Source organism: Tilletiaria anomala (genome assembly GCF_000711695.1).
Source record: "Tilletiaria anomala UBC 951 chromosome Unknown K437scaffold_164, whole genome shotgun sequence".
Lineage (NCBI taxonomy): Eukaryota > Fungi > Basidiomycota > Exobasidiomycetes > Georgefischeriales > Tilletiariaceae > Tilletiaria > Tilletiaria anomala.
Genome location: NW_013546858.1, coordinates 1 through 25,674, shown reverse-complemented (window position 1 = coordinate 25,674; position 25,674 = coordinate 1). Strand labels below are relative to the sequence as shown.

Sequence of the window (25,674 nt, the reverse complement as noted above, 5' to 3'; positions counted from 1 at the left end):
CATGTGCTGGACTTCCGAATCCGGTGTGACGAAGCAACAGCAAGTGAGATGGTTTTGATGGAATGCTGTGGAATTGTTCATGTCGAAATTCCATAGTGGACAGGCGAGCTCAGCTGTCGTTGGCTGTGCTGTGCGCGGGAGCGCCGTGATGCTCGATCTCGATCCAGCCGCCGCGCCTGGTAAGCCTAACCTTCTCGCCAATCCCTGCACTCGCTTCGCGCACACTGCGGTGCGTGTGCTGTCCGTGCTCGTCTTCGGCAGCGATGGACACGTGGGCGGTGCCTGCGCGCGCGGGACACGGCAGCGCGGTGGACGCAGAGACGGATACGGTGAGGATGGCGGCGCAGAAGGTGGCGACGAAGGCAGACGAGGTGAGGAAGCGGCGGGTCGACGCGCGGTGTGGCGTGAGCGCTGCAAGCAGCGCCGATCCAAAGGTGGAGGAGGAGGAAGAAGAAAACATGCTTTCTTGGGGTTACTGGGATTGCTGGTGCGGGGGGTGTGGGAGGAAGTGCAGCCTACAAGCCCTGCTTGCACGGACGCCTATCTACACGTCACCGCCGCTGCCGTCTTTGTCGTGCGTGATGGCGCTGCTGCTAGCTGGTGGTAACGGAGTGAGCGCAGAGGAGCCCCCTGCAAGGAGATAACCAACGTGCCTAGCACGATGCTGCTATGCCCAAGTGCACACGGGAGAAGAGAAAGAGGAAAGGAAGGATGGAAGATTGCAGTCATCCAGGTCGTGCCTGCTGGAGGTCTCCGAAGGAAAGAAACGAGAAAAAATAACCCTAACCGCGGTTTCGATGCCCAACAATAACCCTACTTGTTGGTGTTCCAATCACATACTGAGTTCCGTGTTCCGCGTTTACTGATGGCGCCATCAACTCCACGGAGATAAGCGAGCAAGCAAGCGCACGATAGACGCTTCCTCCGCATAGAAAGAGCAGAGCTAGACGACCCCGATGTTGCTCGCTCCCCCACTCACTCCTCATCGTGTCGTCGACGACAACGTAGTAGGGGTAGGTAGGTACTCTTCAGCAAGCGCAGCCATCGTCAGAGTGAGTGCAGCTCGGCTGCCGCCTAGAAGTACAGCAAGTGGAGTGCGTGTTCCACGCGATAAGCAGCTGCGACGGTCACGGTGGCGGATAGCTAACCCTCCTCCTTCTCAGCAGTCACCATGCCGGCCACCACCCTGTCGGGCAGCGCCAGCGCCTTTGCCTTTGCAGGCGGACTCGCCGTTGGCGTCGGATCCGTCTACGCCCTCAGCCGCACCTCCTTTGCCCCCGCGACCAAAGTGTCCAAGTCGACCAAGGACAAGCTCGCCAAGGCCACCCGCAGCAGAAGCACGAAGGATAGTCCCGCTGACACCCTCCACATTGTTCCACTCGGCGAGAAGCTCGATGCAGTCGACTCCAAAGTCAGCGGCCCCGCAGCAGCGGGCAACGATCACAAATCACACCAGGCTATCACCGCGGTCCTCGGCGATGTAGCCAACAAAGCGGGCCACGACATCGCGCGCCTGCAGCCAGTGCTCAACACGCTCGCGCGCGCCAAGCACGTGCAGACCAAGATGAACCTCGCCAAGCAGCTTACTACAGCAGAATCTCCTTCGTCGTCGCCACCCGCCTGGCTGACCGGCCTGGAACACTCAACCAGCGCGCTCGCCGCGACGGCCAACGGGCAGATCGAGCAGGCCATCTACCGCAGCTCGGACGCCGTCTTCGTCTACGAGTCCGCCACCAACGCTGGCCGGCTCGGTGCGTGGATCGAGCAGCAGGCCGCCGATGCGCGCCACCGCAAATGGCCTGCCGGACAGGGCACCGGCCGCCCGCAGGTGTTCAGCATGCAAACGCGCGCCGGCGCATCCGCCGCCATACTCGGCTACCTCCGCGGCAGCGCCGATGGCAGCGGTGGCAGCAGCGGGGTCGGCGAGGCAAGCACGTTCGCGCCCCCGGAATGGCAGATGCCGCGCACCGGCAACGTCGTCAGCGCACTCACCGACGCGGCCGGTTTGCTAGCTGCCGCGCCGGCGCTGTCGCTCGCGCCCGAGCACGCGTCCGACCGCATCATCCTACACGTCTCAGGCTCATCCCAGACGCCGATTCTCAGCAGCGCTGATTCCGACGCCGGAAACCTAAGCGTGTACGACGACTCCCACGCCGTCCTCGCCGCGGCCGACGCCCTCGGCCACAACGCCAACTTTGCCGTCGTCCTGTCCGCCGACCGCCAGGAGGCGGTCGACGTCGCGGTTGCGTCGTACGCCGCGGAGCGCGGGCACGTTGTGCACATCTTTGACGCTGCTTCCGCCGGCCGGCACGTTGCCGCCGGCCTGCAGCCATCGCCTGCCGTCGCCGCGCTCGGCGCAAAGCAAGAGGGAACGTCCATCGTCGCCGCTCTGCACCGCGCCGGCCTCGGCGCGTTCCGTTACGTCGGTCCCGATGCGCCAAACACCCTGCTTGTCGTGCCCAACACGCAGCTCGCCGCCGCCGCGCGCGCCGTGCACGCCGCCCTCCCCACCGCGCAGCACGCCGCCATCGGTGTCCTCGCGGTGCGCGTTGTGCGGCCGTGGAGTGACGCCGCGCTCCGCGAGGCGGTTCCCGCGTCCGTGCGCACGATCCACGTGCTCGAAGAGACGCACGGCGCCGCCGGCAACGGTACGCTTTTCCAGGACGTCGTGGGATCCATCTTTGCGAACCCGCAGCAGCGCGCCGAGCGCATCCAGGTGCGCCCCATCGCCAAGCCGGTCGGCGCGCGCGTCACTGCTGAGCAGTGGTTTGCGCTGTTCAGCTTGCTCAGCGACAGCGGTAGTGGCAAGGCGGCTTCTAGCGCCGCCATCTCATGGGAGCAGGTCAAGGCTGCCGCGGCCACTGCCATCGACGCCGCCGATCTGCTCGCAGGCGAGCCCGGCGCGCCGCGGCTCGCTGCCGCGTTCGACACCGATGCGTCCGCGACGAGCTACACGGGCCGTCTCGTTTCGCGCTTCTTCAATGACCGCGGCGTGCGCGATGGCGCCATTGACTGCGCCCTCCTCGAGCGCTTCGACAACTTCACGGCCGGCGGTGTCGTCCGCGACGACCTGCTGCTCAGCGTCAACGCCCCCGCCCCTAGCTTGAACGTCCCCGCCGAGCTCATCGCGGACCAGGGTGCAGCGACTCTCATTGTTGGCGACGCCGCCAACCTGCTCAAGGCCGTCGACGTCTTTGCAAACGTCAAGCGTGGCGGCACCGTCCTCATCGACAGCCTCGGCTGGACCCCGGCCGAGCTGAACGCCAAGCTGCGCGCAGCCGACAAGCGCACGCTTGCCACCAAGAACGCTCGCCTCTACCTCGTCGACACGGCCGCCGTCGTGCAGCAGCTGCAGGACGCCGCGGACAAGGCCGCGGGCGGCAAGGCCAAGGCCATCACGATTGACCGCGAAGTTGCCGCCGCCGTGCTCGCTGTTGCGTTCCTGCGTGTGCACTTCAACACGTCCGGCAGCACGCTCATTGGCCTCATTCGCAAGGTCCTCGGCACCGCCCCGCTTGGAGTTGCCGCCGGCGGTCTCGACGCGCTCGTCAACCTGACCGAGCGCAGCGTTCAGCTGTTCAATTTTAGCAACGACGACTGGGCCGCCGCTGAGCCCATCTCGGACACCGAGGCAAATGCGCCGCTGCGGCCCGCACATATCACATTCAACAACTACGCGCGCGGCCTCCCCGCTGATGTCCTCGCGCTCGAGCCGCAGCCCGCCAAGGGAACGTGGGCGCTTTCCGCGTGGCAGGCGCTCTTCCCCGAAGCGTACGGCCTTGAGGAACAGGCACTGCGCCCGGATCTACACGAGAAGACATGGGTCGTCACCATCACGGAGAATAGGCGCCTCACACCGCTCAACTACGATCGCAACGTCTTCCACATGGAGCTCAGCACGGAAGGCACCGATCTCAAGTACGAAGTCGGCGAGGCGCTCGGCATCCACGGCTGGAACGACGAGAAGGAAGTGCTCGAGTTCATCGCGTGGAGCAGCTACAACCCGGACGAAGTCGTCTCGGTTCCCAGCGCGACGGACGCCAGCAAGTACGAGACTCGCACCGTCTTCCAAGTTCTGCAGCAGAAGCTTGACATCTTTGGCAAGCCGGGCAAGAAGTTCTACGAGGCACTCTCCAAGCTCGCAGCCAACCCGGACGAAGCCAGGTGGCTCCGCTTCATCTCGTCTGCCGAGGGCTCGAGTACGTTCAAGAAGCTCTCGGAGATCGAGACCGTCACATACGCGGATGTGCTCAAGATGTTCCCGTCTGCACGCCTGTCGTTCGAGAAGCTGATGCTCGAAGTCGAGGAGATCAAGCCGAGGCACTACTCGATCGCAAGCGCACAGGCCGCCGTCGGCAACAGCGTCCACCTGCTCATCGTCACCGTCGACTGGAAGACGCCATCGGGTAGCCCACGCTACGGCCAGTGCACGCGCTATCTCGCCAACCTCCACGTCGGCGCCAAGGTCACCGTCTCGCTCAAGCCATCCGTGATGAAGCTCCCGCCGAACGACGAGCAGCCGATCATCATGGCAGGCCTTGGTACTGGTGCCGCTCCGTTCCGTGCGTTCATCCAGGCGCGCGCGCTCCAGCGTGCCCAGGGCAAGAAGGCCGGCCCGCTAGTCTACTACTTTGGCTCGCGCTACCGTTCCTCCGAGTACCTCTATGGTGAGGAGCTGGAAGCGTACACGCAGGATGGCGTCGTCTCGCGCCTTGGCCTCGCTTTCTCACGTGATCAGAAGCACAAGATCTACATCCAGGATCGTATGAAGGAGGACGGCGAACTACTGGCCAGCTACCTCGCGCCCGAGCTTGACGCGCTCCGCAAGGCTGGCGGCGAAGCGCAAATCATTGTTGACGACCTCACGAGGAATGTGGATCCGACGCACCCCTCCGCTGGTTACTTTTACCTATGCGGTCCTACCTGGCCCGTTCCAGACGCTACGGAAGCTATCCTTAACTCTTTCCAGGCCCGTGGACTGTCGAAAGAACAGGCCGAACAGCGTCTGGAAAAGTTGAAGGAGGAGGAACGCTTTGTGCTTGAGGTGAGCGGCCTTTGATCGCACGAGATGACTCTGTTACTTTTGTGATGACGACTGACACTCTTTCCTTTCCCAGGTCTACTGAGCACAATTCACAAACGCCCCAGTTCCTACCAAAATATCGTTTCAAACAGCTAGAATAGAGTCAGCGTCCCGTTGTACGCGTCGCGGGTATAGATAGATTTGGAAGAATGATCTTTTGATTCTTTTGCTCGTTCGGAGGACGACACCATGAACTCGGAAGGGGATGGACAGAAGCGATGTGAGAAGCCCTAGAAATACAAAGGCAAGTCCGGAAATCCAATGGCCCTGTACAAGCAGCTGAGGGAATGCTATCGCAGTGTAGATGCTCGACGGTCTTTTCGATCGTAGCGGCGATTGATACCTGCACAGTGAGACGGAGTACATCGAGGACAGAGAATCAGCTTCAAGTTACAGAGCGTAAAAGAATTATGGCAGGTCAAAAGCACGACTCACCCCCCAGTAACGCTTTGGTGATGAGCTCTGTGTTGAGGGCCATGCCAGAGTAAGGAGTGGTATCGACAATATCTCTGACACCACCGTTTTGATGAATGGCATCGTCCACTGACGGATGGAAAATATTGTGTTGGAGTCAGCTTCAATTAGAATGAGCACAAGAGTCTCGCAAAGAAGCACTTACATTCTCGTAGCGCTTCGGTCGCCTCCGGATCATCGCCGCATTGGATGAAGCTCTGGATGCGCAAAGCAGAGGCGGTCTGCGGTCAGGTCACCATATTCGCTCTGTGCTTGTTCGACTTTGGGCTCCTCCGAAAACTCACAAAGCCGACTTGGCTGAGCGGAAACTTTCCCGCGTCCAGTCGCCTGGCTATGGAGATGATTACGGATTCGACATCATCGCTGCTTGCACCATCCGTGATGACGACGTAGTTTCTCTTCTTTGGCTCCTTCCCCTGTGCAAGTCCTGCTCCCTTCTTCTGTTTAAAATCCTCGATCTGATCGAGATATTCGAGCATCAAAATCTCGATCTTTGTGCCTGTAGGCGTAATTCCGTCAGGCACGATGGTGTCGAACAGACACTTGACCTCGTCCGGCCGGGTGCAATTGTGCAGTGACCTGTCAGAATTTAGGAAATGGACATCGATGCCATCTGCATCCTTTTGACTGGCGAGAAAGACGACGCCAGCGAGAGCATCTCTTGCTTCTTCCCAGCGGGAAGGCCCGCCTTGCTCTGGACTTAGTTGCATCGAGCCCGAATCGTCGACAATAACGATCGTGTCGAAATCCTTGAGCATGTCTAAAGGATCTTCGCCGGCGCGCATGCTGCTGTTGCTTCCTACTCTTCCTACGTTTCCCGCGCTATTCATGTTTGTCGCGTGGCTTGTCACACTCGATACCCTCTGGAGATCTGCCGAAGGGTACGGGTGTTGTTGCTGCGACCCTTGAGGCGGATAACTGTGCGGAGGATGGCCTTGAGGCAGATACCCTTGCATCGATTGTGGTTGCATGGCCGGGTAAGCCGCTTGCAGCTGGGCATTCGGTGAGCTGTTCATGTGCGACGAGAACGGGTTATAGCTGGCCGGATAGGAAGTGGATGTATGCGATGGCGGAGGGTTGTGAAGAGGAATGGGCGGCAGGCGTGCATCGCCACCCATTTGCGGGGGCGGGCCCGGCGGAGGTGCATACAACTGTTGCTGCTGCGGTCGCTGTTGAGCACTTGATGCGCTCGGCTGTGCGTACGGTTGGTACGGCGGAGGCGCATCCGACATCTTGGAAATCCTTGCCTCTGGCTCCCCTTGCGTCGGTTCCTGCTTGCGGGCGTCCAAGGCCTGGAGTTCAAGGTTGTTGCGCAAAGACGCAGCAGCGAATAAGGTCAAAGTCAAGGTGTAAAATCTGACTTCGGACTCTTGCTGCCGGTGGAAATGCTGATGCACCGCGAGTCGGATGGATGCTTGAGAGGAAGTCTCAGACAACGGTCGATGTTCGCGGCCGATGCTGGTTACCTACGTGGATCTGGAGGGTGGTGTATATATAGAGATATATGTGCGTTAGTTACTTCTCCGGCCGAGAGATGTGATCTGGCAGTCTCATTTCTGGGATCACCTCCGTCGGCGGAGCGCTGAGGCGGTGCTCCGAATACTAAAGCTGAGCTTTTACTGATGGATTCTAGCATCATCATGTACAGTCACATAATCTGTTTCCGGCTTCGACAAAACACAGCCCCTTGCTTGCCCGCAGCCCCTGCCTGTGCCTCTATCTCGCTCGAACTCGACAAGATGGACGCGGTAAACGCAAAGAGACAGCTCACCATCAAGACCGGCGTGGTCAAGCGGTGAGTCTTTCCAGTTCCCAAGTTTGCCCGATCGGCGCCACACTTCTCTCGCCACCTGGATCTGAGTCTCGATCATCTACCGGGCATTTCAGGCTGACAAAGGAAGAGAAAACATATGTCAAGGAGGCCGACGAGCAAAGACAACGCATCGATAAGTACATCGATGATGGCAAGGATGAGTGGCACATAAACAAGCAGGTTCGTCGTTCATCCTCCACCCTGGATACTCCAGCGCGCGCAGCCACGTTCTGAAAGCCACTGATGTGGACTATCTTTCATTTGTATCTGCGCTTGTGACGCCGCCCAATCACTCTAATGGCGCCATTCACAGAAAGAGGTTCTGCAAGATTGCCTTCGGATGATCCCAGACTCCCAACAGCGATTAGCGGCGGCCGTGGAAGACCTTGTGTCCTTGCTTGTGAGGACTCATACATTCGGGAATGCATCAGTCTGCGGCAGATCGGGACGATGAACATTTTCTTACCTCCTTTTTTGCGCCAACATCAAGCAAAGCCTGGCGGATGACGCAGACATTTCAAGTTCAGAAGCTGCGACTGCTGCGCGCGAGGCGATTGACGCTGCTGCTCGAGCAAAAGAGACATCATGATACACTTTTCATTTGTGAACAAAATGAATGATACCCATAGCACGGCTCGTATGCAAGCAGTGTTGAGCGGCGGGTCGTCAACACTGCGAGCCAGGTGTACCAGCAAAAACTGTTTTCTGAAAAGCATATCAACGCGCACGCGGAAATTACAAAAGTTGCCTCGAAGAACCTTTATAGACAAACAAGAACTACGGAAGAGCGTGCGGATGCTTGACAAATAATGGGGGCCTCCTAAATGGCAGCGGCTGCATGCCAAAGGAGGCTTTGCCGATACGTTCCACTTCAGTGATGGCCTACCGGGAACAGCTGCGCGCACGCAGATCATGTGACAAAGGTTCGAGATCGCGTCCGGTATGCATGTCGAGTGGTGACTGGCGATCAGCTGATCTGCCATGAGCAACGCCTTTGATATCGCCACTCGGACAGACGCATACATTGTAAGCAAGCGCAGAAACTGAGCGACGTAAGGAACCGCATCACATGGCGAGCTCGGCCTGCAAAGCCCGGAGCTCTGCATCGTCGTCGTCCTCGGTCATAGCCTGTTTCGCCAGCGGTTGTCGAGCAGCGCTGACTGCATTCGGCGTCGTGTGGATCGTTTGAGGAGTGTGTACTGGCACGGCATCGGCACCCACGAGCCGGTCGTTCAGCTCTTCTTGTTCTAGCTCTTCCAGCTCGTTCTTCAATTCGTCCTGAGGAAGAATTCGCAAGCGTTCGGAGGTGTGAGCATACATGTACACTCGAGCGATAAGCTTGTTTATTACGACGTACCTCGTCAATATCGTGGCCCATGCCAACGGGATTGGAGATTGCATCGGAGATCTCATTGGTGAGATCCATCTGTTCACGAATCGAGTCCATTGTCGAATCGACCTTATCAATATTACTGCCATTAAGGACGGGCGTACGTATCAAGTCAGCTACTGTCTGGAATGTAAATGTATTCGAGAAAAACACGCACAGACTTCCGTGAATGTGCTTGAGGGCGTCGGCACCTCTCCGCATCGCTTGCATTGTCTCGAGGTTCATGTTGGCACTCTCGATGGCGTTCACTTGTGTCTCGAGCGTCATTCGTGTCCCCGCGATCCGATCCAGCTCATTCTCGTACGCTTTCTTCTGCCGCAACGCATTTGCCGCTCCTACCCAAGCCAAGGAAAGCTAAGAATTCACGCTCTATGACCGAAGGTGCGCAGCCGATGGAGGTCGCTCACCTCGCTTATTTGTAGATACCATCGCTTTCGCCTTGTTCTGCTCCTCTAAGATCTTCTTGTTCAAGTACTGCTCCTTCTTATCCAGCATGCCAAGCTGCTCTCGCAGACCCACGATCGCATCTCGCGGTGCATTTTGATTTCGTCGGCTGCCGCCGAACCAGGCTCCCCAACCCGACATGATGGCCTAGGATAGTTGCTGTGATTCCGCGATGTGCGCGGGAATGCGGTGCAGCTCGTCGCAAAGCAGTATCTGAGGGCTTACTGGTTAGTCCTGATACCGATTTAAAGGAATTGATGTGATACCAGATCGGATCGATCGGTGAGTTGCACAGGAGATGAGTTGATGCGCACCCCGAACGCTCCCGCCCCTCCCGATCGTGTCAGAACTCGGACGGCGCCGTTTCAAAACTTGGATGAGCTTCTGCTAAGCGCAAAGCAAGGTGGGCGAATACTATATGCTTGAAATATTCGCTGCAAGCCGGATTGCTACTGAGTAGTAGCCTTCGTCAAGCTGGACCCAGGGAGTAATGAGGTAAGAGTGTGAGAGGCTTGGAGCTGAAGCGATGTTTGCGATGACACGCGACCGCGATTTGGCCAAGAGGATAAAAGCGATCCATGAGAGCGCGGATGGACAGAATAACCAGCCGCACAGTAAGTCTATAGTAGTCAATACTTCATCACGAGCAAGACATCTGCCTCATCAGTCAATCATCATAGACCAGCCTGCAATCCCTCATCCCAGGCTCATCAAAACACCTCACAATAACTTAGCCTCTTCACGACACTCAACCATCCTCTCACACATAGATCGTAGCCTCATCTAGGTCAGCGCAGCACTTTATTACAAGCTAAGAGCGCTGCAGCGCAGTATCTGCACCGTCCGACCACAACCCGTTGGCTGGTCAAAGACTCCTGTCTGGCTCCCTTTTTATATTAATCACTCTCCAGATGAACCCTGCTATCCGACCATGCTCGCAGTATTGCCCCAATTTCAAGAGAAGCAGAGACGGGCCTCTGCGAATTCGGTGCCCGTTGCCTCAACTTTGTATTCAAATACAGAGAAGCACCAGCGCTCCCTTGGCGGCGAGAAAGAGACGACGCCTTCAGAGCGTTCACAGCGCAATACCTCGCCAGACTTTCGCTGAACAATACCTCACCAGGGGAACGCCTGCGCACACCAAAGGTCTTGTTTCCGGCTCTTTTGCTTTAATCCATACTATTGGCCCATCACAGAGGCATGATGTCGCTTAAATGATGATGGAAGGTACACTCTGGACGAGATGCGGGACGAGGAGACGAATTCTTTAATGTACTTGTTGAGCTCAATGATGAAGGCAAATGGTGCCATAAAAAACTCGGAATGGGTTCGAATCGACATGCCTTTTGGAGGGCCTTGCGCTCATACATCCCTCCGCAAATACGGTACTTAACTGATACAATCTTCTTCCGATTGAACACAAGGCTACTCCTTGAAGTACTCATCAACGAGATGATACCGTGGCAAACAGGCCGGAATGGAGGCAGGAAGACAGTGTATATGGCACAGGATAATTTGCTGCCTCAGGCTCCGACGTTGATCGTGCAGTGTTCTAGGCTGTCGCACACAGTGGCGGAGCAACAAGTGCGAAGGAGCAATGACATTGCAACATATGGCTCGGGCCTGCTTCTCGCTTTACGCCGATGTATCCGGATTCATACCATAACCTTTTCGTACAAGGTGAGTACGCATAATACCTTGTCCTGCTTGCGAGCAGTCTAGCCCAGGGTAAGGGGTGTGCCCACGATGTTACAGTCGTTGAAAAGGAAAAGTACATGTTCCTCAGCCTGAATGCACCTCAATCTTGCGCATTCACGCGTCGGGGACCCAGACCAATACGAGCGAAATGGGGACAGAGCCGTTGTAGCGTTCACCCATCTGAAACAGCATGCAGACCGACATTTTCGAGGAAGCTCTGGTCCACCCTGACACGACACACGCAATACTCGAACACAGTGACTCGATCTACCTACCAATCGGATGGTTTCACCGCGTGAAGAGTCGGAGAACTTCCGCATCTGTCAAATTTTTGGTTTCGTTGACGTTGCATAACACCATATACATTCTGTCCACTACTTTCTAGCTGTCGCGTACGATTAGTTTTGAATTTGTGCTGGCGGCGCAAATCTGTCCCCTGATCGGCAACACTTGAAGATCAGGACAAGGCCTTGCCGATAGTCTCATCAACATTTGCCACCAGCTGCGTCTCGAGACGGTGAGGCAGGTGTGACACATCTGCGTACAGTGTAGGCTGTTCGTATCAGCGCACGCTTTCACATTGCATGCAAACTAGGTCGGGTGTTACTTACCCGACCATCGCACGATCGTTCCCTTTCCGGCCTCCGTGCTTGCCTTCAAGATTCGCAGTATCGCCGAAAAGCGCTTGCTGCGACGTGTGGTAGAGGGCAAAGAGGTGTGATTGACGTGAGAGGACCCGTTGATGGATCCACTGGGTCGGGAGGGATAGATGATTTCGGTGATGGAACAATTCGCGAATCTCCCCGGCTCGACACCGGACGCTACTACCGCGTGTTCTTCGCGTAAGAGTACTCCACTGTCAAAATGCATCCAAGTCAGCTACAGACGGAAAGATCCGTTCAGATGTACAACCATGGCAGAAAACGCACCCGAACAGGTTAGTCAGCGCTGACCCGTGACTGACTACCAGTACGGTCCGCGCATACTTGCAACCTTTGGTGTCTTCGGCCGGCGATGTTCCTTCACTTTCTTCAACCAGATGCTGGGGTACTGGGGGTTGAAACTTGGTGTGATCCAGCAACTGCACATCGGCTTGCTCCTTGCTTGCTTTACCGTCGTCAGCTCCTTGTATCGGCCATGGACCTGGATTTGAAAGAACGTCATTCCAAAAGGAAGCAAATCGTGCACAGACCCTGAAAGGAGAAAAGGTGTGCTCGTCGGCTCTGGGATGCCTGTTTCTGGTCACTCCCGTTGCTCACTCTTCCGCGCTCTCAGCGCCTTCTGGTTCTCCATGACGCCGACCAGCGCCCGGCTTGCCTTGTAACACACCGAGGTGTTGTTCCATCAGGCGGGCATCAGTGAACGTGCTAGTCACATTGTCAGAGTTGGAAAAGCTCTTGTTTTGCTTTATCACCGCCAGCGCGGTCTGTTGCAAATGCATTAAACGCCACCATAGAAAAGGCTACGATCAGGCTTCCATCTACTCCTTTCTGAATTGTAAGTCAGCTCTCACATCTCTTGCACGCTTCAGAGGACTCGAGTATACTTCATCTATCTTAGTGTTGGCCAGATGACGACCAGTGTAATATGCCTGTAGCCGCCCGGCCTCATTCAGATCTGTATCTAGCTGCCCCTGGATAATCCCTTAGCAGACAGCAAACATAAGTATAAACGGTCATAAGAGGCGGCTCTTGGCACACGGCCCTCACTTTGCCTGTTCTCTTCCGTCTCGCCATGCCGCATAAGCAGTATGCGGACTCCTTGGCAGCTCATTGTGAACCTTTACGTGTTCTCAGGGCCGCCACGCACTGTCGTTGATGGGGACGAAGTGATGTTCGTGATGGGGCTGACTGATATCAATGGACGGAGGTCTGTTGCTGAGGATGAACACGATCTAACGATGGCCCAAGGTCGAGGCTTATCACGCTGAGCGTGAGCAAATCAGTTATGGATGCTCAAGACACAGATACAAGTGCTTAGAGGGATGTAAGCAGGTTCAGATTGAACTTGCCATATTTCGGGCGCTTCTATTTAAATTTCAGTGGAACTGAGGCAATATTGGTTGATATTAGCCTCAACCATGATGTCAACCGTGTCACATTCGATAGGGCATGACAATTTGACCTGGATGACATTTAGATGAGGCGCCGGACGGCCCGATCCTTTGTTTTGGGCAATCACCGCTGACCCATCACCTTCGCGTGGAGTCTCGTTTATGCCCCAAATCTGGGCGCCTGAGCCTTGCCAATCGTGTCTAGCTACAGCATGGCCGCGATCCGATTCCATGGGCCCAACGGTGCTACATAAGCGCTGTCTGTCACCCGTCTGGAGATGACGCAAGAAGTGGCATCCCAAGTGGTCTCAATCACCGTGCGATGCTTCTTTGCCGGCACCACGGCTTCGAAGGTGGGTTGTAAGGGTCTCGTTTTAACGCCATTTTCATCGCTGATACGTTCGAGCCTGGCACTTTCTTGTTGGGCTTGTAGTGGTCGGAAATCTTGAAGCACCTTCGCGCGCGTAACGCTGCAGCAGACCAACGCACTAGCTCGTCCTCTGCCGTGACCATCGACGCCTGGGAGGCATCATTTGTTTCGGGTTCGTGTGCATGCCGCGCTTAATGAAGCTATATGCATCCTGTACAGCAAGGTAGCTGAAAAAGTAACCTTTGATATCTTTGCAGATTCTATATTACAACTGCTTCTAGACACCGAAGCGGCTTCCTGTGATGCGCTTGTTTCCTATGTGAAAGCTGCTTGTGAGGTTCAAGATGACCAGTCACCGCGCTCATCCACTGTGGTTGCGTCCGCGGCGAATGTAAACGGTGATCATGAGCCCTTGATGAGGCCTCGCGACTTCCTTCGCAGCTTCTTCCGACAACTCATTGGCGGAAACGGGGGTGCGATACTGCAAGCAATGTCGAGACTCGAGCCTCTTGCAATGACCATTCAAAGCGTGGGTCTTTGGCGACTTAATTCACCTCCTCATCCCATCGGAGTTACATATAGTGAAAGAATCAAGTCTGCGGACGACCTTATCAAAGTGCTGGACGAGGCAGCACGCTTCATCGATGCCTTGGGCATCTCAGTCCCAGCGGCCAGCGAGGCTACGATGTGCATGTTGGCCGACGTGATGGTTCCAGCGGTGCTGGCAGCTGTCTCCTCAAGCGACAAAGCGTGCATCGATCTTGATGAAAAAGTTAAGACCAAGCTGTCCCAACGTGTGCCTCCAATTTTGTTCGGAGTGCAACGTCTCGCTGCTTTGTTGCCAAGCGTGGCTCAGGTAGCGCTCGAGTTAGTCGCCCGATTCCAAGAGATTGTTGGTCGGATTGGTGGCGCACAAATGCCGTTCGATGCTCAGGTAGCCTCCCAAGAAAGTCCGAACCAGGTGGTCGGCTCCCGCTCTGCGTTGTCGACACTTTCCTGGAGGCGAGTTATGGAACTACCAGAGTCGAAGGAATCCTTGCAAACCATGCGATCACCGGATATCTGGCAACTGTCTGTTGTGCAGCCTGAGATTGCTATTCTGGTTACCAAAATTGTGAGTCTGTCGCCTCCCATTCCGGAATTGCTGCGACCTTTTTTTCTGACTTCTAGCACTTCCCAGGCCGAGCCGCGAGTACCGTGGCAGTCTAAACTCTCTCTCCTCCGAAATGTCTCGAAAGCCAGGCGGGGAGGTGAGTACGAAGATATTGGTGATCCAACCCAGTCTTTTTGGTTCGAAGTGCTACACGCAACAGCCATTGGCTGCGCGTACGCAAACGCCATACCAGCATCAACCGCAGGGTCCCGAAACGCCGTCGTATTATGGAGAGCAGCTTTGTGCAGCATAGTCCCGAGTGCCATGCGAGCATTCGCCGATAGTGATGAATCTCATCCGCAAGACTACAACCTTGTCGTGAAAGCACTCTTCCTGACAAGCGAAGGCGTTTTACAGGCATGTGGCGGACCAGAAGTAGCTAATGAGAAGTCCGCATCCCTCAGTGGTGATGCAGGTACGCACGAGGGCGACAATGCGAAGTAAGTTTCAAAACTGCTCAGATTGTTTGCTCTCCACTTACTTTCCCACTCCATTGAGATACAGTTTGAATTCGCGCGCGACCATACCGTCACTTCTGCTCAGGTCACTGATAGAGAAGAGGCTCATTAGCTCAGCTCTGGCTGCCGATGTAGTTATGGCTCGAGCTGCTGAGGTAGACTTGACGTCTTTGGGCACATCACTATCCGCGATGAGCTCTGCTCAAGGCTCTTCTGTACAAGTGAGAAAGGTTGACTACTTTTTCTGGAGCGACGCAGTGCTAACCAGATTGCATTTGCCTAGGCGCTCATTGAGCAGCGCTTGTCTGCGGACAATCCTCTGACCTTCTTCGACCAGATGCGATATGACTACGGCACGCAATGCTTGCAAGCAAAGCTTCTTGTCGAGCAGTTCACTGGTTGGATCAGTAGCAAAGATCTAGAAACTGCTGCAAACTGGTCTCGAATTCTGGTGGACCATTGTGCAACTCTCGACATCATTGTGTCTCACACATCACCGCAAGAGCTTTTCCGACCCGTATGTCAGTGGCTGAATGCCGATGGCCTGCTCAATCCTGGTGAGGAAGTTCGATGTGTCAATTACGAGGCTTTTGCTAAGCTCGGATTCTCGCAGCCGAGGAAAGCACATCTGTCGGTACTCTAATATTGTTCGCTCAACTACTCATCAAACGTTATCAGGTATGTGCATCGTACAGAGCACGCGTCTGAAGATGATCTCACACCATCTTGCAGGTCTGTCTTCCGGAGTTATCTGATGACCAGCTTTCAAGTGTGATCCGATCTGATTCGTGGGCGTATCAGCTACACGAATTGTCAAAAGAGCATCGCGCTCTCGTAGACAGATGGATCACCGCGCTCTTTGATAGCGACGGTATCTCGGATGAGCTGCTCAGGTGAGGACAGGGCTCGTCAAGGAGCGCGATATTCCGACTCGACTAACAAGGCTGCACGCCTTTCAGAGAGTCCCCACCTCGGACACTCTTACTTCTGGCTCCAACATTATTCGCCCAATCCATTGCCACATGTCGGAGTGGCCTGATCGACCTGGAACTGCTGAGGAACGGCCTCACTTACTTCCTCGAGGATCCTCTCAGCTACACTCTGCCCGGAGCGCTGCTTTGGCTTCTAGATGAGATCCAACGGACGCCTCTGATCGCCAAGAGCGAAAGAGGGCCTGAGACTTACGAACACAGCCGTGTGATTCTCATGGAGATCCTCGGCATGCTGCTCGACGCAGAAAAGTGCCCGGCAGCAGTACAGAGTCTTGTCGAAGGCGAGATGCTGGCATTCGGGTTGAGTTCTGAGTCTCAAACGTCTATGCAAGGCTGGTCTACCACTGTCGATACCAGTAACCTCAAGCACAAGCTCGTGGCTGGTTATACTGAACATGGTAAGTCTACACGGGTTTATGCTATGACCTCAAGTGAACGTTAACGGTCGGCCATTTGTCTGCAGCCTACCTACCCGCCAAGTTCGTCCTGCACAATCTGCTGCAACTGCCCGGCTCGGTCGATGTGCCTACACTATCGGGACTCTGGACAGCTATATGCGCTCCCAGCCGACTCAGTTGCTCGGCAGTCCTTGCAGAGTTAGCGAATACGCACTACTTCTTCCACAACACCGACTTGAAGGCCGCAGCGATGTGCTTGGTCGTGCTAGAACTCTCAGCACCGACTAGTGGCGATGGTCCGCTGGCGTTCTCTCTTGCGCGGCTGCCATCCGAGCAGATCAGCGCCGTGGGTATTGCCTGTACCTTTGCGGCGCTCAAGCTGCTCGCGGCCTCTGCGGATGAAGCACTCGCAGATCGGCTGGGCAACGTCCTTCTGCTCATCAGCCTGCACATCTGTCGACATCGCGCTCGAAAGGCGCTGGATCCCTCGCGACTCTCGGTGCTGAGCGAGAGCATTGATGACGCAGTGCTGCGACGTTTGCCAAAGTGGCAAGCCGTACACGATGCATTGGCTGCACCCGATGGGGCATTTGAAGGCCTGTAACGTTGTGAAGCGCAAGCAATCGTAATTGCTGTGGATTTGGGAGTGCGTCTATGCGTGCATGTACAATGGATGTGGTTATCACCCCACGAAACGGTGTCTTTCTCTCTTTGAAATCTTCGGGACAAAAACGTGCGAGTTTTGAAAAGCAAGTTTGATTTGCTCACTGCATTCTTCCATCGCTCCTTTACGCGCTCTCCAGCTGGAAGCCTTGGGACGCCTGTGGGACGCTGAGGATACGCAAGCTGTTGGTTGCACCTTGCCCCGCGCGCCAGCCCTGGAGCGCAATGACTGTATCGCCCTTCTCGATGATGTTGAGCTTGAGCGCCTCGGCGAGGCCGAACTTGATCCTGTTGTCCACGTCCTCCTGCCACTTGGAGTTGGAGTCCGGGCGAGCGTATGGGTAGTAGAATGGGTAGCAGCCCCGGTAGATGTGGACAGCGCGTGCGGTCTGCGGGTTGCGCGTGATCACGAGAATCGGGCAAGAGGGGCGGTATTTGCTGACGAGGCGTGCTGTGTTGCCCGAGGTGGACATGAGCATGATCGCACCTGCTTGCTGCTCCAGCGACGCAGAGACGGCGGCCATGGCGACCGTCTCGGATGTCTCAGTGGGAACGAGGGTGAGGGAGCGCATCTCGTTGAAGAGCGGCACGTATGAGACGGACTGCTCAGCGAGATAGGCGGTCTCGGCCATCATGTTGACCGCCTCGATCGGGTAGGCACCTTTGGCGGTCTCTCCGGAGAGCATGACACAGTCTGCACCATCGAGGACAGCGTTTGCAACGTCGCTCACCTCGGCACGCGTGGGGCGGTTGTTGACGACCATGCTCTCCAGCATTTGGGTCGCGCAGATGGACGGCTTACCGGCAATGTTGCACTTGGAGATCATCATCTTTTGGGCCATGAAGACCTGCGCTGCGGGGATCTCGATACCGAGGTCGCCACGTGCGACCATGATGCCGTCGGACTCCTTGAGAATCTCGTCAAAGTTGAGCACGCCCTGGTGGTTCTCAATCTTGGAGATGATCTTGATGTGGGCGCCCTTTTCGCCGAGGATGCTGCGGATGGTGCGAACGTCGGAGCCCCTGCGGATGAAGGAGGCAAAGATCATGTCGAGGTCCTGCTCGACGGCAAACTCGATGTCCTTCTTGTCCTTCTCCGAGATTGCTGGCAGGTCGACATCGGTGAGGGGCAGGTTGACACCCTTCTTGTTGGACAGCACGCCATTGTTGACGGCGCGGACCTTGACCATGTCGTCTCCCTCGATGGCGAGGACCTCGAGGGAGAGGATGCCATCGTCAACGTAAATTGTGCGACCGACCTCGACCTTCTTGGGGAGGTTCTTGTAGTCGATGTAGAGGAACTTGTCGCTGCATGCCTCTGCGTACTTTTCGTTCGTGGTCACGTAGAACTCGTGACCCATGCTGATCCTGACGTCCTCTCCGTTGACCATGACACCGGTGCGCATCTCTGGGCCCTTGGTGTCGAGTGCAATGGCGAGCGGCCTGCCACTAGACTGGGCGACGGCGGCCCGTGAGTTGTCGATGACGCTCTGGAAGTACTCGTGGCTGCCGTGCGATGCATTGAGACGGACTGCCATTCAGGGTTGCGTGAATGCATTGTCGAAGAGTCAGTACGAGACGATCAAGCGCTGGGATCGATATACAACGCAACGCACCAATGTTCATGCCAGCTTTGCGCAGCTTGCCAAGCATCTCTACGGAATTGGTTTTGGGGCCAATGGTCGCGATGATGGACCTGTGAAAGGGAAGCGCGCGGACGTGTAAGTTGTGCGGTCAGGATGATGATACCATCTGCCCCTTTGCCCATCCTTGCTCGTCCTTCCGATTGGTCCTACACTCACGTCTTTCGCAAGAACTTGTTAGAATTGTCGACGCCATGTTCGAGGGGGTTGAGGCTGGCAAGCCATTCGAGCTGGGTCTTTGCGATGGGTTGATAGAGCATGATGGGCGGTGATTGAGCTTTACGACGTCAGCTGGCAATGGTGTAAAGGTGCGCGCGACCAGTGCCTCCAAGATGTGCGGCGAAGAAGAAGACGGTGACGACAGGGAGGGTGGTTATAGTGGTGGTGAGAAACGTGCTGGACAGCTGCGAAAGGGAGGCCTGCCAAGTGTCGACGATGGAGCTATCTACCGATCAGCTGCGGTGGAGAAATTGTGCGAATAAGAAGACGATGCAAAAGGAAAATGTCCCAACACAACTTGTCTGTTGATGACGGCGCAGGAGATTTGTGAGCGACGTGGCGGTGCTGCCCTAACCTTCTCGTTCTTGGCGGCTCCACAGCAGGACGAACAACAAAACTTTGGCGGGCATGTGAGTGTGGCCTGTGCACTCTTTCCGCACCGGGCGGCACCTCGCCAGTCTTGCACGGCCCGGCCCAAGTTCGGCGCATGGCAACCGCGCTCGCCTACTTCTGTTCCTCTCTCTGAGGAGACGATCATGGTTTCTCCCGCTGCAGAAGAGGCTGGCTGCCCCAGCTTGCCCGCCACCGTAAACACATGTATTGCAATGCGTCGTAGCCATGACCGGGGGCCTGCCATCTGACAATGTCGGCTTCTGGTGGTGCTGCCGTCTTGTCCTTGAATGCGGGACTGATTACGGAGGCCTGCGTGGATGCGCTTGCAGCCCTGATGCCCGCGCTCTGACAAAAAGCAGCTCTGGTGGCGGGCCTCTGGGGAGAGTTGCACCGAATCAAAATGGTCCTCCGTTGCTTATGTACGCGAAAGGGCATGATTGTGCACTGCCGGATCCTGGAAAGAATTGTTGTCTCGTCGGGTTTCACCACCGCGGCTCGGACGATTGCAAATATGTGCGGGCCGTGCCTCGAGAGTCGAAAGAGGTATGGCGAACATGTCTTGCGACCAATGAGCGAGGGTGCATGTTTTCTGACGTGCCGATCTCTCACCGCAGGAGGGCTCTTCGTGTGTGGCAGCATGAATGCAACTTCATCGTTACTTCTGCGTGCTGCGCCATGCCTCACCGGCACCAACGTCGTGCACCCTGCCCCAGCAGCGTTGCTGCTCCTTCCGCGCCGATCCGTTTGCTGGTCCTATAAGCTGCCGACACGCTGCCTGGTTCCCTCGCTGTCGCCGCCGCCTGCTGCTGCATCTCCCTGTGGGCGCTGCTACTCCCAGGTGAGGCGCTTCGAATGCTCGCCCAGCCCTTCAGGAACAAGGGCGTTGCACCGAGATAGCCATAGTCTTCAAGCACTCTTTCGCAGAGCACTTGCCACGACAGTCGCGTCGCCGATCGCAAAGGCCGCTGACTCGGGGGACGTAGCAGAAGCACCACGCCTTTCTGGTCATGGCTCTGATGGTCAACAAGACTCATCTCACTCCACCATCACGCATCCCCATGTCGCATATCATCTGTTCGCCGTCGCCTGCCTTGTCTATGCCATCGTCATCGTCGGCGGTCTCACACGGCTTACCGAGAGCGGCTTGTCCATCACCGAATGGAACCCAGGGTTCAAGGGGATGTGGCTGCCTTCATCGCCAGAGGAGTGGGAACACGAATGGTCGAAATATCGCCAAACGCCGGAGTTCTTGCTGTCAGTTGTGAGATTCACATCCAAGCGTTGATCTATGGGAGCGGCCCGGCTCACGCAGCTCCCCCTTTGCTATTTCTTTTCCAAGACTGAACAAGAGCATGACGTTAGACGACTTTAAGAGTATCTACATGTGGGAATGGGCGCATCGGGTGCTAGGCAGAGTCATCGGTGTCGCCTTTGTCCTTCCTGCTGCCTTCTTCCTGACACGCCGATGGGTGGCAAAGGACACGCGCTGGAAGCTGCTCGCCATCGCAGGCGGCATCGGCTTTCAGGGCTTCCTTGGATGGTACATGGTCACGAGCGGCCTCGCACCTCCACCAGGCTCTGCTCCCGTCATCTCGACGGCTGACACGCATATAACGACTGCGCTCCCTCCGCAAAGCCCAGCGGACTGGACGCCACGAGTGAGCCAGTTTCGTCTAGCTGCGCATCTCGGAACGGCCTTCCTCGTGTATGCGGGCATGGTGCACACCGGACTTCTCGTCCTGCGCGACTACAGATTTACCGTTCAAAAAGGCACTGTCGGCGGCTTCAACATGGCCGTGCAAGGTGCTGCGGAGAAATACATTGCCGCGCTGCAACATCCGTTATTCCGACGTCATGCTCGCATCACAGCGGCAGTCACCCTTCTCAGCTTCATCACCATCCTCTCGGGTGCCATGGTCGCCGGGCTGGACGCCGGGCTTGTCTACAATGAATTCCCTGCAATGGGTGAAGGCAGGCTCGCACCGCCCTTTACGGAGCTCATGGATGATCGCTATTCCCAAAGGCCAGACAAGGGCGACAAGGTCTGGCGCAATCTGACGCAGAACCCAGTGACAGTGCAGCTCATACACAGGACACTCGCCATCACTACTCTGTGCTCTGTCATTGCCTTCGGCTGGAGAACGCGCAATCTCAGAGCCGCCTTCCAGCGCGCAACAGCAGGACAGATCCAGCTTCCCCCCGTCATTCCTCGCTTGGCCATGCTTGCTTCCGCTTGCGCAATAGGCCAGGCGACGCTGGGCATCATGACGCTCATCTACTTAGTTCCCATCCCACTAGCGTCCGCGCACCAGGGCGGCTCTTTGATCGTCTTGACTGTCCTCGTCTCGCTTCTAGCGGCTATGAAGAAGCCAAGTCAGGCGATGCAGCTTTGGAGGCAACAGCAGCAACTCGGGCGCGGGGCAAAATCGCTGTGTGACACGATCTAGTGAAAGTGTGACATATGTATGCTACATCCGCAACACGATCACAACTCATTAACAGTCTACAGGGCTCCAAGGGCTGCCTGACTCACCTGCTATGTGGAGACGCCGAAGTCGCTTAACTCACCCATCTCACATATAGCCTTGGCAAGACCGAGAATATAATTTTCGAGCTCGTAACGCTATTCACTTGGTGAATTTATCCAGCGGATTGGCGAGTAAGTCCGAGGAACGCTCTTGAACTGGTTCGGGCGGGAAAATGCTGCTTGTTGCATCAAATGCGCACGAGTCGCTCACTTGAACCTCATTGTGGCTTGCGGCATGAATCGTAGTTGCAAGCACACTCATCGTTGAAGTGCGTGGGCCTCTCAAACTCTTACACCATTCGCACTGAGTCCTCGATCGCGATCCGACGCGGCCAGCCGCGTTCCAACCATGTCCTGGTTTTGCACCTTTATGAACGTGACCTATCCGAAGGGCGCCCACGCTCCGCCAAGGATTGTGGCCGAGTACATTTCCGATTTCTACGCGCGCGGTACCTTCCGCGAATGCAACTTGAGCCTGGAGGACCACGAAATGATTGAACATTGCATCACATGGCGCTAACGAGCGCACGGAAGCACATCCTAGGAAATTGCATGACGTGTCGTCCAAACCCCGACGTGAAACGTGTTACAAAGCCAAGGCAAAGCAATGCCCCTCTGCGTAAAAGGTCTTGCCGAACGTGTGTTTGTGTGAAAACGAAGCCATTCGGGGAATTTTTGAGCACCATGAATGGTTGACAGACTGAATGGTTGAGAGTCTCACGGACTACCATCCGTCGTCATCCCTGCCGGCACGTGGAGGGGATTCACGGCGAGCCGGCGAGCGAGAGCGCTCGCGGGGACGCTCGTCACGACCGGAGGAACGGCTTCCACCTCCATAACGATCGCCGCCGTATCGGTCTCCAGCGCCGCCTCTGTAGCGATCGCTGCCTCCGTAACGCTCGCCTCCTCCATAACGGTCTCCACCTCCGTAGCGATCCCTACCACCGCCGCCGTAGCGATCACCACCTCCATACCTGTCACCTCCACCTCCACCGCGGCTGCCGCCGTCGTCACGACCCGTGTCTGCAGGCGCTGGATCGACGCGCACCTTGTTTCCACGAAGCTCGGCGCCATCGAGACCCTTGAGAGCGCGCTCGTAGTCATCAACGTTCTCGTACTCCAGGATACCCTCGTCGGGGCGCGAACGATCAACGTCGGTGAAGGTGACTGGTCCAAATTCACGTCCCATGTCCTTGATGTCTTGCCACGATGTGTTCGGTGGCAGGTTCGACATGATAATACGATGGCGACCGCGGCGGAGGCTCGGACGAGGGGCGCCATACCCGCCATAGCCATCTCCATATCCACCGCCGTAACCTCCAGCAGGGCCGCGCGGGGCAGCCCTTGCCTTGGCAGGTTCGACGATGAGTCTGTCGCCATTGAAGTCTTTGCCATTCAGAGCCTGTGGAGATAGTCAAAGCAAAGGAAAGGACTGAGGACATGGAAGTCCATGCCAAATTCTCAGATCTTCTCACCTGGCATGCATCCTCTGCCGCACGTGGGTCCTCAAGTTCAACGAACCCGAAGCCGGACATGACACGCATGTCAACAACGCGCTGAGCGAAGCGAGATGCGAGATCAGTCACGAACAACCATCCCACGCGTGAGGATGTATGCGCAGACTCACTCCGTAGGTTTTGAAGAGATCCTCCAATTCTTCGCGCCGCGTGTCCGGCGGCAGGCGGCCGACATACATGCGAGTGAACGACATATTGTTGCGGAGTCGAAAGCGTGCAGGCTTTTCTGAAAGATATCTCGCAGTTGCTAGGCGTTCGCACTCCAGATTTGCATCGGAAGGTGACCAAAGATGGAAAGATGGGATGAAGGAGGAACATAGCACACATCGGACATCCTGTAGAAGATGATGCATAGAGTTGGTGGGCATTGATGTGCTTCCCTCGCGGCTCTCTGCTCTGTCGTGTGAAGTTCCGACTTCCGTGCCGCAGTCCGCACATCATCCCAGTGGGAAAAGGCGAGTCACAACAATCGATTCTCCTCTCCTCTGGCAGGGGCCAGGCAATCGAATGAGAAAGCGAGTGGCTTTCGCTCCGCAGCTGCATCTTCTGGCCGTTCCTTGTACGCTGCTTTCGATGTTGGATAGCGACTGCACATTCGGCTAGTGGTTGCACTCGTGCTCTCTAATTGTCGACGCCCCAAACAGGGTTCGCATTTCCGGTCGTCAGGAAGGGAGAGCCCTCGTTGTAGTGCGGACTGCAACGACCAGCGGCTCGACCTTTTAGCGACGACTTGCTTGAAGTCTGTTCGCTTGACGTGGCTTCAGATGGTGATGCATTCGATCAACTGGGCTACTTCCTTGCTTCCTGATGTGCTCTATCGATGAATCGTGCGCTCTTTCAATCGGCAAGTTCACCTGTGATCGCCTTCTGAAATATACTTGTTTGCATGGCGTCTCACGGTAGCGAAGAAGCACTCAAAGAGCTCGAAATTTACGACTCTCTATAGCACTAACAGCATGCGTAGTCCCGGCGTCGTACGGGGTTGACATCTGGATCAACGACTGAGCCTTGGTCGATACCTGCGGCCTAGAGATACGGAACTCGTACGCAAACATTCACATTCAATATGACCCATGACGACAAGAATTCACGAGAACGCCTTGGCTTCTGACTTGCGTTGTCGATGTGTCTACCCACGCTGAAGCAAGAGATAGGTAGCTACTTTATAAGAATGACGCCGTCTTTATGAGGGCTGATGACCCCCTTCAGCCGAGGCTCTCAAACTAGCGTCTTGGCAGATCTGTGCTCAAGCACACCCAGCCATACACACTCCGCACAGTGCCTTGCACAAATCAATCGTTATGACTACGAACAGTTCCGAAAAGGGCTTTGACTACAAGACCTGCAACGTCCTCGTCGCCATTGAGCAGCAGTCGCCAGACATTGCCCAAGGTCTCGACCACGGCTCCCTCGAGGAGCATGGAGCGGGTGACCAGGGAATCATGTTCGGCTACGCGACGGACGAGACCCCAGAGCTCATGCCGATGACCCTCATGCTTGCCCACAAGCTTAACTCGGCCATGTCTGCCGCTCGCCGCGATGGCTCCCTCGGCTGGCTCCGTCCCGACTCGAAGACGCAGGTGACGATCGAGTACAAGAAGGATGGTGGTGCGATGGTCCCTCTCCGTGTGGACACTATTGTGATCTCGACCCAGCACGCCGAGGAGATCTCTACCGAGGACCTTCGCAAGGAGATCCTCGAGAAGATCGTCAAGAAGGTCATTCCCGCCAACATGCTGGACGACAAGACCGTCTACCACATCCAGCCATCGGGCCGCTTCGTGATCGGCGGTCCTCAAGGTGACGCCGGTGTGACTGGACGTAAGATCGTGAGTACTTCCTCTTTATAATATGGTCACCCTTGCTCGTGATGGCCTTTTCCTGACACATACTCTCTATGTCGCACTTTCCCCCCTTCCCTCTTTGCACAACGTTTTTGAATACTTCCATCCTCATCGTCACATAGATCGTGAGCATGACAGAGCGACAGGGTTGTCAATCAGCGACGGGTCATTGACACTACGTCTATTTCTCTCCTCTTTCCTCCTCGGTCGTGCAACATTGGTTCTCTCTCTTTCCACTGACCAGGTCGACACGTATGGCGGGTGGGGAGCACATGGTGGTGGCGCTTTTTCTGGTGCGAAACGGCGGTTCTCTGAATATCTCTATGCAATCTCCCACTGACTCTCTTCGCTCTTCGGTGCATGAACCGAGCAGGCAAGGACTTCTCCAAGGTCGATCGCTCTGCAGCATACACTGCGCGATGGGTTGCGAAGTCTCTCGTCGCCTCTGGCTTGGCCCGCCGCGTCCTTGTGCAGCTGTCGTACGCCATTGGGTGCGTCTCGTGTAGTTCCCCCACTTACGCGTTCAGCGAGTTGCTCATGGA

General features: G+C 56.2%; 11 protein-coding genes across 11 annotated transcripts; 5 read left to right on the top strand and 6 right to left on the bottom strand.

Annotated features, from left to right (window-relative positions):
- Window positions 1-151: 151 nt before the first annotated feature.
- K437DRAFT_210422 (uncharacterized protein) lies at window positions 152-418 on the bottom strand (the record flags this gene model as incomplete). Its single annotated transcript, XM_013384647.1, has 1 exon — window positions 152-418. A coding segment is annotated over one exon (267 nt), but the record flags the coding sequence as incomplete, so codon positions are not given.
- A 574-nt stretch (window positions 419-992) lies between these two features.
- Window positions 993-5,384, top strand: K437DRAFT_276781 (uncharacterized protein). Its single transcript, XM_013384646.1, has 3 exons — window positions 993-1,094; window positions 1,167-5,044; window positions 5,118-5,384. Exons 2-3 carry the CDS (start codon window positions 1,172-1,174, stop codon window positions 5,124-5,126), a joined length of 3,882 nt encoding a protein of 1,293 aa, XP_013240100.1. The 5' UTR covers window positions 993-1,094; window positions 1,167-1,171; the 3' UTR covers window positions 5,127-5,384.
- On the bottom strand, window positions 5,227-7,019 carry K437DRAFT_296767 (uncharacterized protein). The gene is made up of 4 exons (XM_013384645.1): window positions 5,842-7,019; window positions 5,703-5,754; window positions 5,519-5,626; window positions 5,227-5,426 (listed from the first exon to the last, which is right to left on the bottom strand). Exons 1-4 carry the CDS (start codon window positions 6,787-6,789, stop codon window positions 5,374-5,376), a joined length of 1,161 nt encoding a protein of 386 aa, XP_013240099.1. The 5' UTR covers window positions 6,790-7,019; the 3' UTR covers window positions 5,227-5,373.
- A 194-nt stretch (window positions 7,020-7,213) lies between these two features.
- On the top strand, window positions 7,214-8,064 carry K437DRAFT_260085 (tubulin binding cofactor A). Its single transcript, XM_013384644.1, has 4 exons — window positions 7,214-7,352; window positions 7,445-7,550; window positions 7,684-7,770; window positions 7,861-8,064. Exons 1-4 carry the CDS (start codon window positions 7,297-7,299, stop codon window positions 7,957-7,959), a joined length of 348 nt encoding a protein of 115 aa, XP_013240098.1. The 5' UTR covers window positions 7,214-7,296; the 3' UTR covers window positions 7,960-8,064.
- Window positions 8,065-8,071: 7 nt separating this feature from the next.
- K437DRAFT_241122 (Snf7-domain-containing protein) lies at window positions 8,072-9,740 on the bottom strand. Its single transcript, XM_013384643.1, has 4 exons — window positions 9,168-9,740; window positions 8,918-9,095; window positions 8,728-8,842; window positions 8,072-8,648 (listed from the first exon to the last, which is right to left on the bottom strand). Exons 1-4 carry the CDS (start codon window positions 9,343-9,345, stop codon window positions 8,436-8,438), a joined length of 684 nt encoding a protein of 227 aa, XP_013240097.1. The 5' UTR covers window positions 9,346-9,740; the 3' UTR covers window positions 8,072-8,435.
- A 1,619-nt stretch (window positions 9,741-11,359) lies between these two features.
- K437DRAFT_271093 (phosphoglycerate mutase-like protein) lies at window positions 11,360-12,675 on the bottom strand (the record flags this gene model as incomplete). The annotated part of the gene is made up of 6 exons (XM_013384642.1): window positions 11,360-11,439; window positions 11,514-11,758; window positions 11,832-12,095; window positions 12,162-12,328; window positions 12,416-12,546; window positions 12,612-12,675. 6 exons carry the CDS (start codon window positions 12,673-12,675, stop codon window positions 11,360-11,362), a joined length of 951 nt encoding a protein of 316 aa, XP_013240096.1.
- Window positions 12,676-13,089: 414 nt separating this feature from the next.
- On the top strand, window positions 13,090-16,966 carry K437DRAFT_276776 (uncharacterized protein). The gene is made up of 10 exons (XM_013384641.1): window positions 13,090-13,308; window positions 13,389-13,497; window positions 13,583-14,439; window positions 14,506-14,918; window positions 14,983-15,157; window positions 15,220-15,493; window positions 15,550-15,614; window positions 15,669-15,829; window positions 15,896-16,326; window positions 16,392-16,966. The coding sequence occupies exons 1-10, from the start codon at window positions 13,234-13,236 to the stop codon at window positions 16,928-16,930; spliced, it is 3,099 nt and encodes a 1,032-aa protein (XP_013240095.1). The 5' UTR covers window positions 13,090-13,233; the 3' UTR covers window positions 16,931-16,966.
- A 56-nt stretch (window positions 16,967-17,022) lies between these two features.
- On the bottom strand, window positions 17,023-18,984 carry K437DRAFT_53329 (putative pyruvate kinase). Its single transcript, XM_013384640.1, has 3 exons — window positions 18,792-18,984; window positions 18,606-18,685; window positions 17,023-18,520 (listed from the first exon to the last, which is right to left on the bottom strand). Exons 1-3 carry the CDS (start codon window positions 18,890-18,892, stop codon window positions 17,115-17,117), a joined length of 1,587 nt encoding a protein of 528 aa, XP_013240094.1. The 5' UTR covers window positions 18,893-18,984; the 3' UTR covers window positions 17,023-17,114.
- A 760-nt stretch (window positions 18,985-19,744) lies between these two features.
- Window positions 19,745-21,750, top strand: K437DRAFT_260077 (COX15-CtaA-domain-containing protein). The gene is made up of 2 exons (XM_013384639.1): window positions 19,745-20,498; window positions 20,584-21,750. Exons 1-2 carry the CDS (start codon window positions 19,813-19,815, stop codon window positions 21,689-21,691), a joined length of 1,794 nt encoding a protein of 597 aa, XP_013240093.1. The 5' UTR covers window positions 19,745-19,812; the 3' UTR covers window positions 21,692-21,750.
- Window positions 21,751-22,495: 745 nt separating this feature from the next.
- K437DRAFT_271089 (RNA-binding domain-containing protein) lies at window positions 22,496-23,482 on the bottom strand (the record flags this gene model as incomplete). The annotated part of the gene is made up of 3 exons (XM_013384638.1): window positions 22,496-23,173; window positions 23,247-23,327; window positions 23,399-23,482. The coding sequence occupies 3 exons, from the start codon at window positions 23,480-23,482 to the stop codon at window positions 22,496-22,498; spliced, it is 843 nt and encodes a 280-aa protein (XP_013240092.1).
- A 1,107-nt stretch (window positions 23,483-24,589) lies between these two features.
- Window positions 24,590-25,624, top strand: K437DRAFT_229675 (methionine adenosyltransferase; the record flags this gene model as incomplete). Its single annotated transcript, XM_013384637.1, has 3 exons — window positions 24,590-25,117; window positions 25,377-25,425; window positions 25,503-25,624. Coding segments are annotated over 3 exons (699 nt in total), but the record flags the coding sequence as incomplete, so codon positions are not given.
- Between the last annotated feature and the right edge of the window lie 50 nt (window positions 25,625-25,674).

Bases quoted from the DNA above. Each gene is read 5' to 3' on its own strand.
- K437DRAFT_260085 (XM_013384644.1), top strand. From the start codon at position 7,297: ATGGACGCGGTAAACGCAAAGAGACAGCTCACCATCAAGACCGGCGTG. The intron at 7,551-7,683 runs GTTCGTCGTTCA...CGCCATTCACAG, and splicing joins AGTGGCACATAAACAAGCAG to AAAGAGGTTCTGCAAGATTG. The intron at 7,771-7,860 runs GTGAGGACTCAT...GCCAACATCAAG, and splicing joins AAGACCTTGTGTCCTTGCTT to CAAAGCCTGGCGGATGACGC.
- K437DRAFT_53329 (XM_013384640.1), bottom strand. From the start codon at position 18,892: ATGCTCTATCAACCCATCGCAAAGACCCAGCTCGAATGGCTTGCCAGC. The intron at 18,686-18,791 runs GTGAGTGTAGGA...TCCCTTTCACAG, and splicing joins AACAAGTTCTTGCGAAAGAC to GTCCATCATCGCGACCATTG. The intron at 18,521-18,605 runs GTGCGTTGCGTT...CCTGAATGGCAG, and splicing joins CAAAGCTGGCATGAACATTG to TCCGTCTCAATGCATCGCAC.
- K437DRAFT_260077 (XM_013384639.1), top strand. From the start codon at position 19,813: ATGAGCGAGGGTGCATGTTTTCTGACGTGCCGATCTCTCACCGCAGGA. The intron at 20,499-20,583 runs GTCAGTTGTGAG...TTCTTTTCCAAG, and splicing joins CAAACGCCGGAGTTCTTGCT to ACTGAACAAGAGCATGACGT.
- K437DRAFT_296767 (XM_013384645.1), bottom strand. From the start codon at position 6,789: ATGTCGGATGCGCCTCCGCCGTACCAACCGTACGCACAGCCGAGCGCA. The intron at 5,627-5,702 runs GTAAGTGCTTCT...TCCATCCGTCAG, and splicing joins GACCGAAGCGCTACGAGAAT to TGGACGATGCCATTCATCAA. The intron at 5,427-5,518 runs GTGAGTCGTGCT...CTCACTGTGCAG, and splicing joins CACCAAAGCGTTACTGGGGG to GTATCAATCGCCGCTACGAT.
- K437DRAFT_241122 (XM_013384643.1), bottom strand. From the start codon at position 9,345: ATGTCGGGTTGGGGAGCCTGGTTCGGCGGCAGCCGACGAAATCAAAAT. The intron at 9,096-9,167 runs GTGAGCGACCTC...TGGCTTGGGTAG, and splicing joins GGTATCTACAAATAAGCGAG to GAGCGGCAAATGCGTTGCGG. The intron at 8,843-8,917 runs GTGCGTGTTTTT...CCTTAATGGCAG, and splicing joins AAGCACATTCACGGAAGTCT to TAATATTGATAAGGTCGATT.
- K437DRAFT_276781 (XM_013384646.1), top strand. From the start codon at position 1,172: ATGCCGGCCACCACCCTGTCGGGCAGCGCCAGCGCCTTTGCCTTTGCA.
- K437DRAFT_276776 (XM_013384641.1), top strand. From the start codon at position 13,234: ATGACGCAAGAAGTGGCATCCCAAGTGGTCTCAATCACCGTGCGATGC. The intron at 14,440-14,505 runs GTGAGTCTGTCG...AGCACTTCCCAG, and splicing joins CTATTCTGGTTACCAAAATT to GCCGAGCCGCGAGTACCGTG. The intron at 15,830-15,895 runs GTGAGGACAGGG...CACGCCTTTCAG, and splicing joins ATCTCGGATGAGCTGCTCAG to AGAGTCCCCACCTCGGACAC.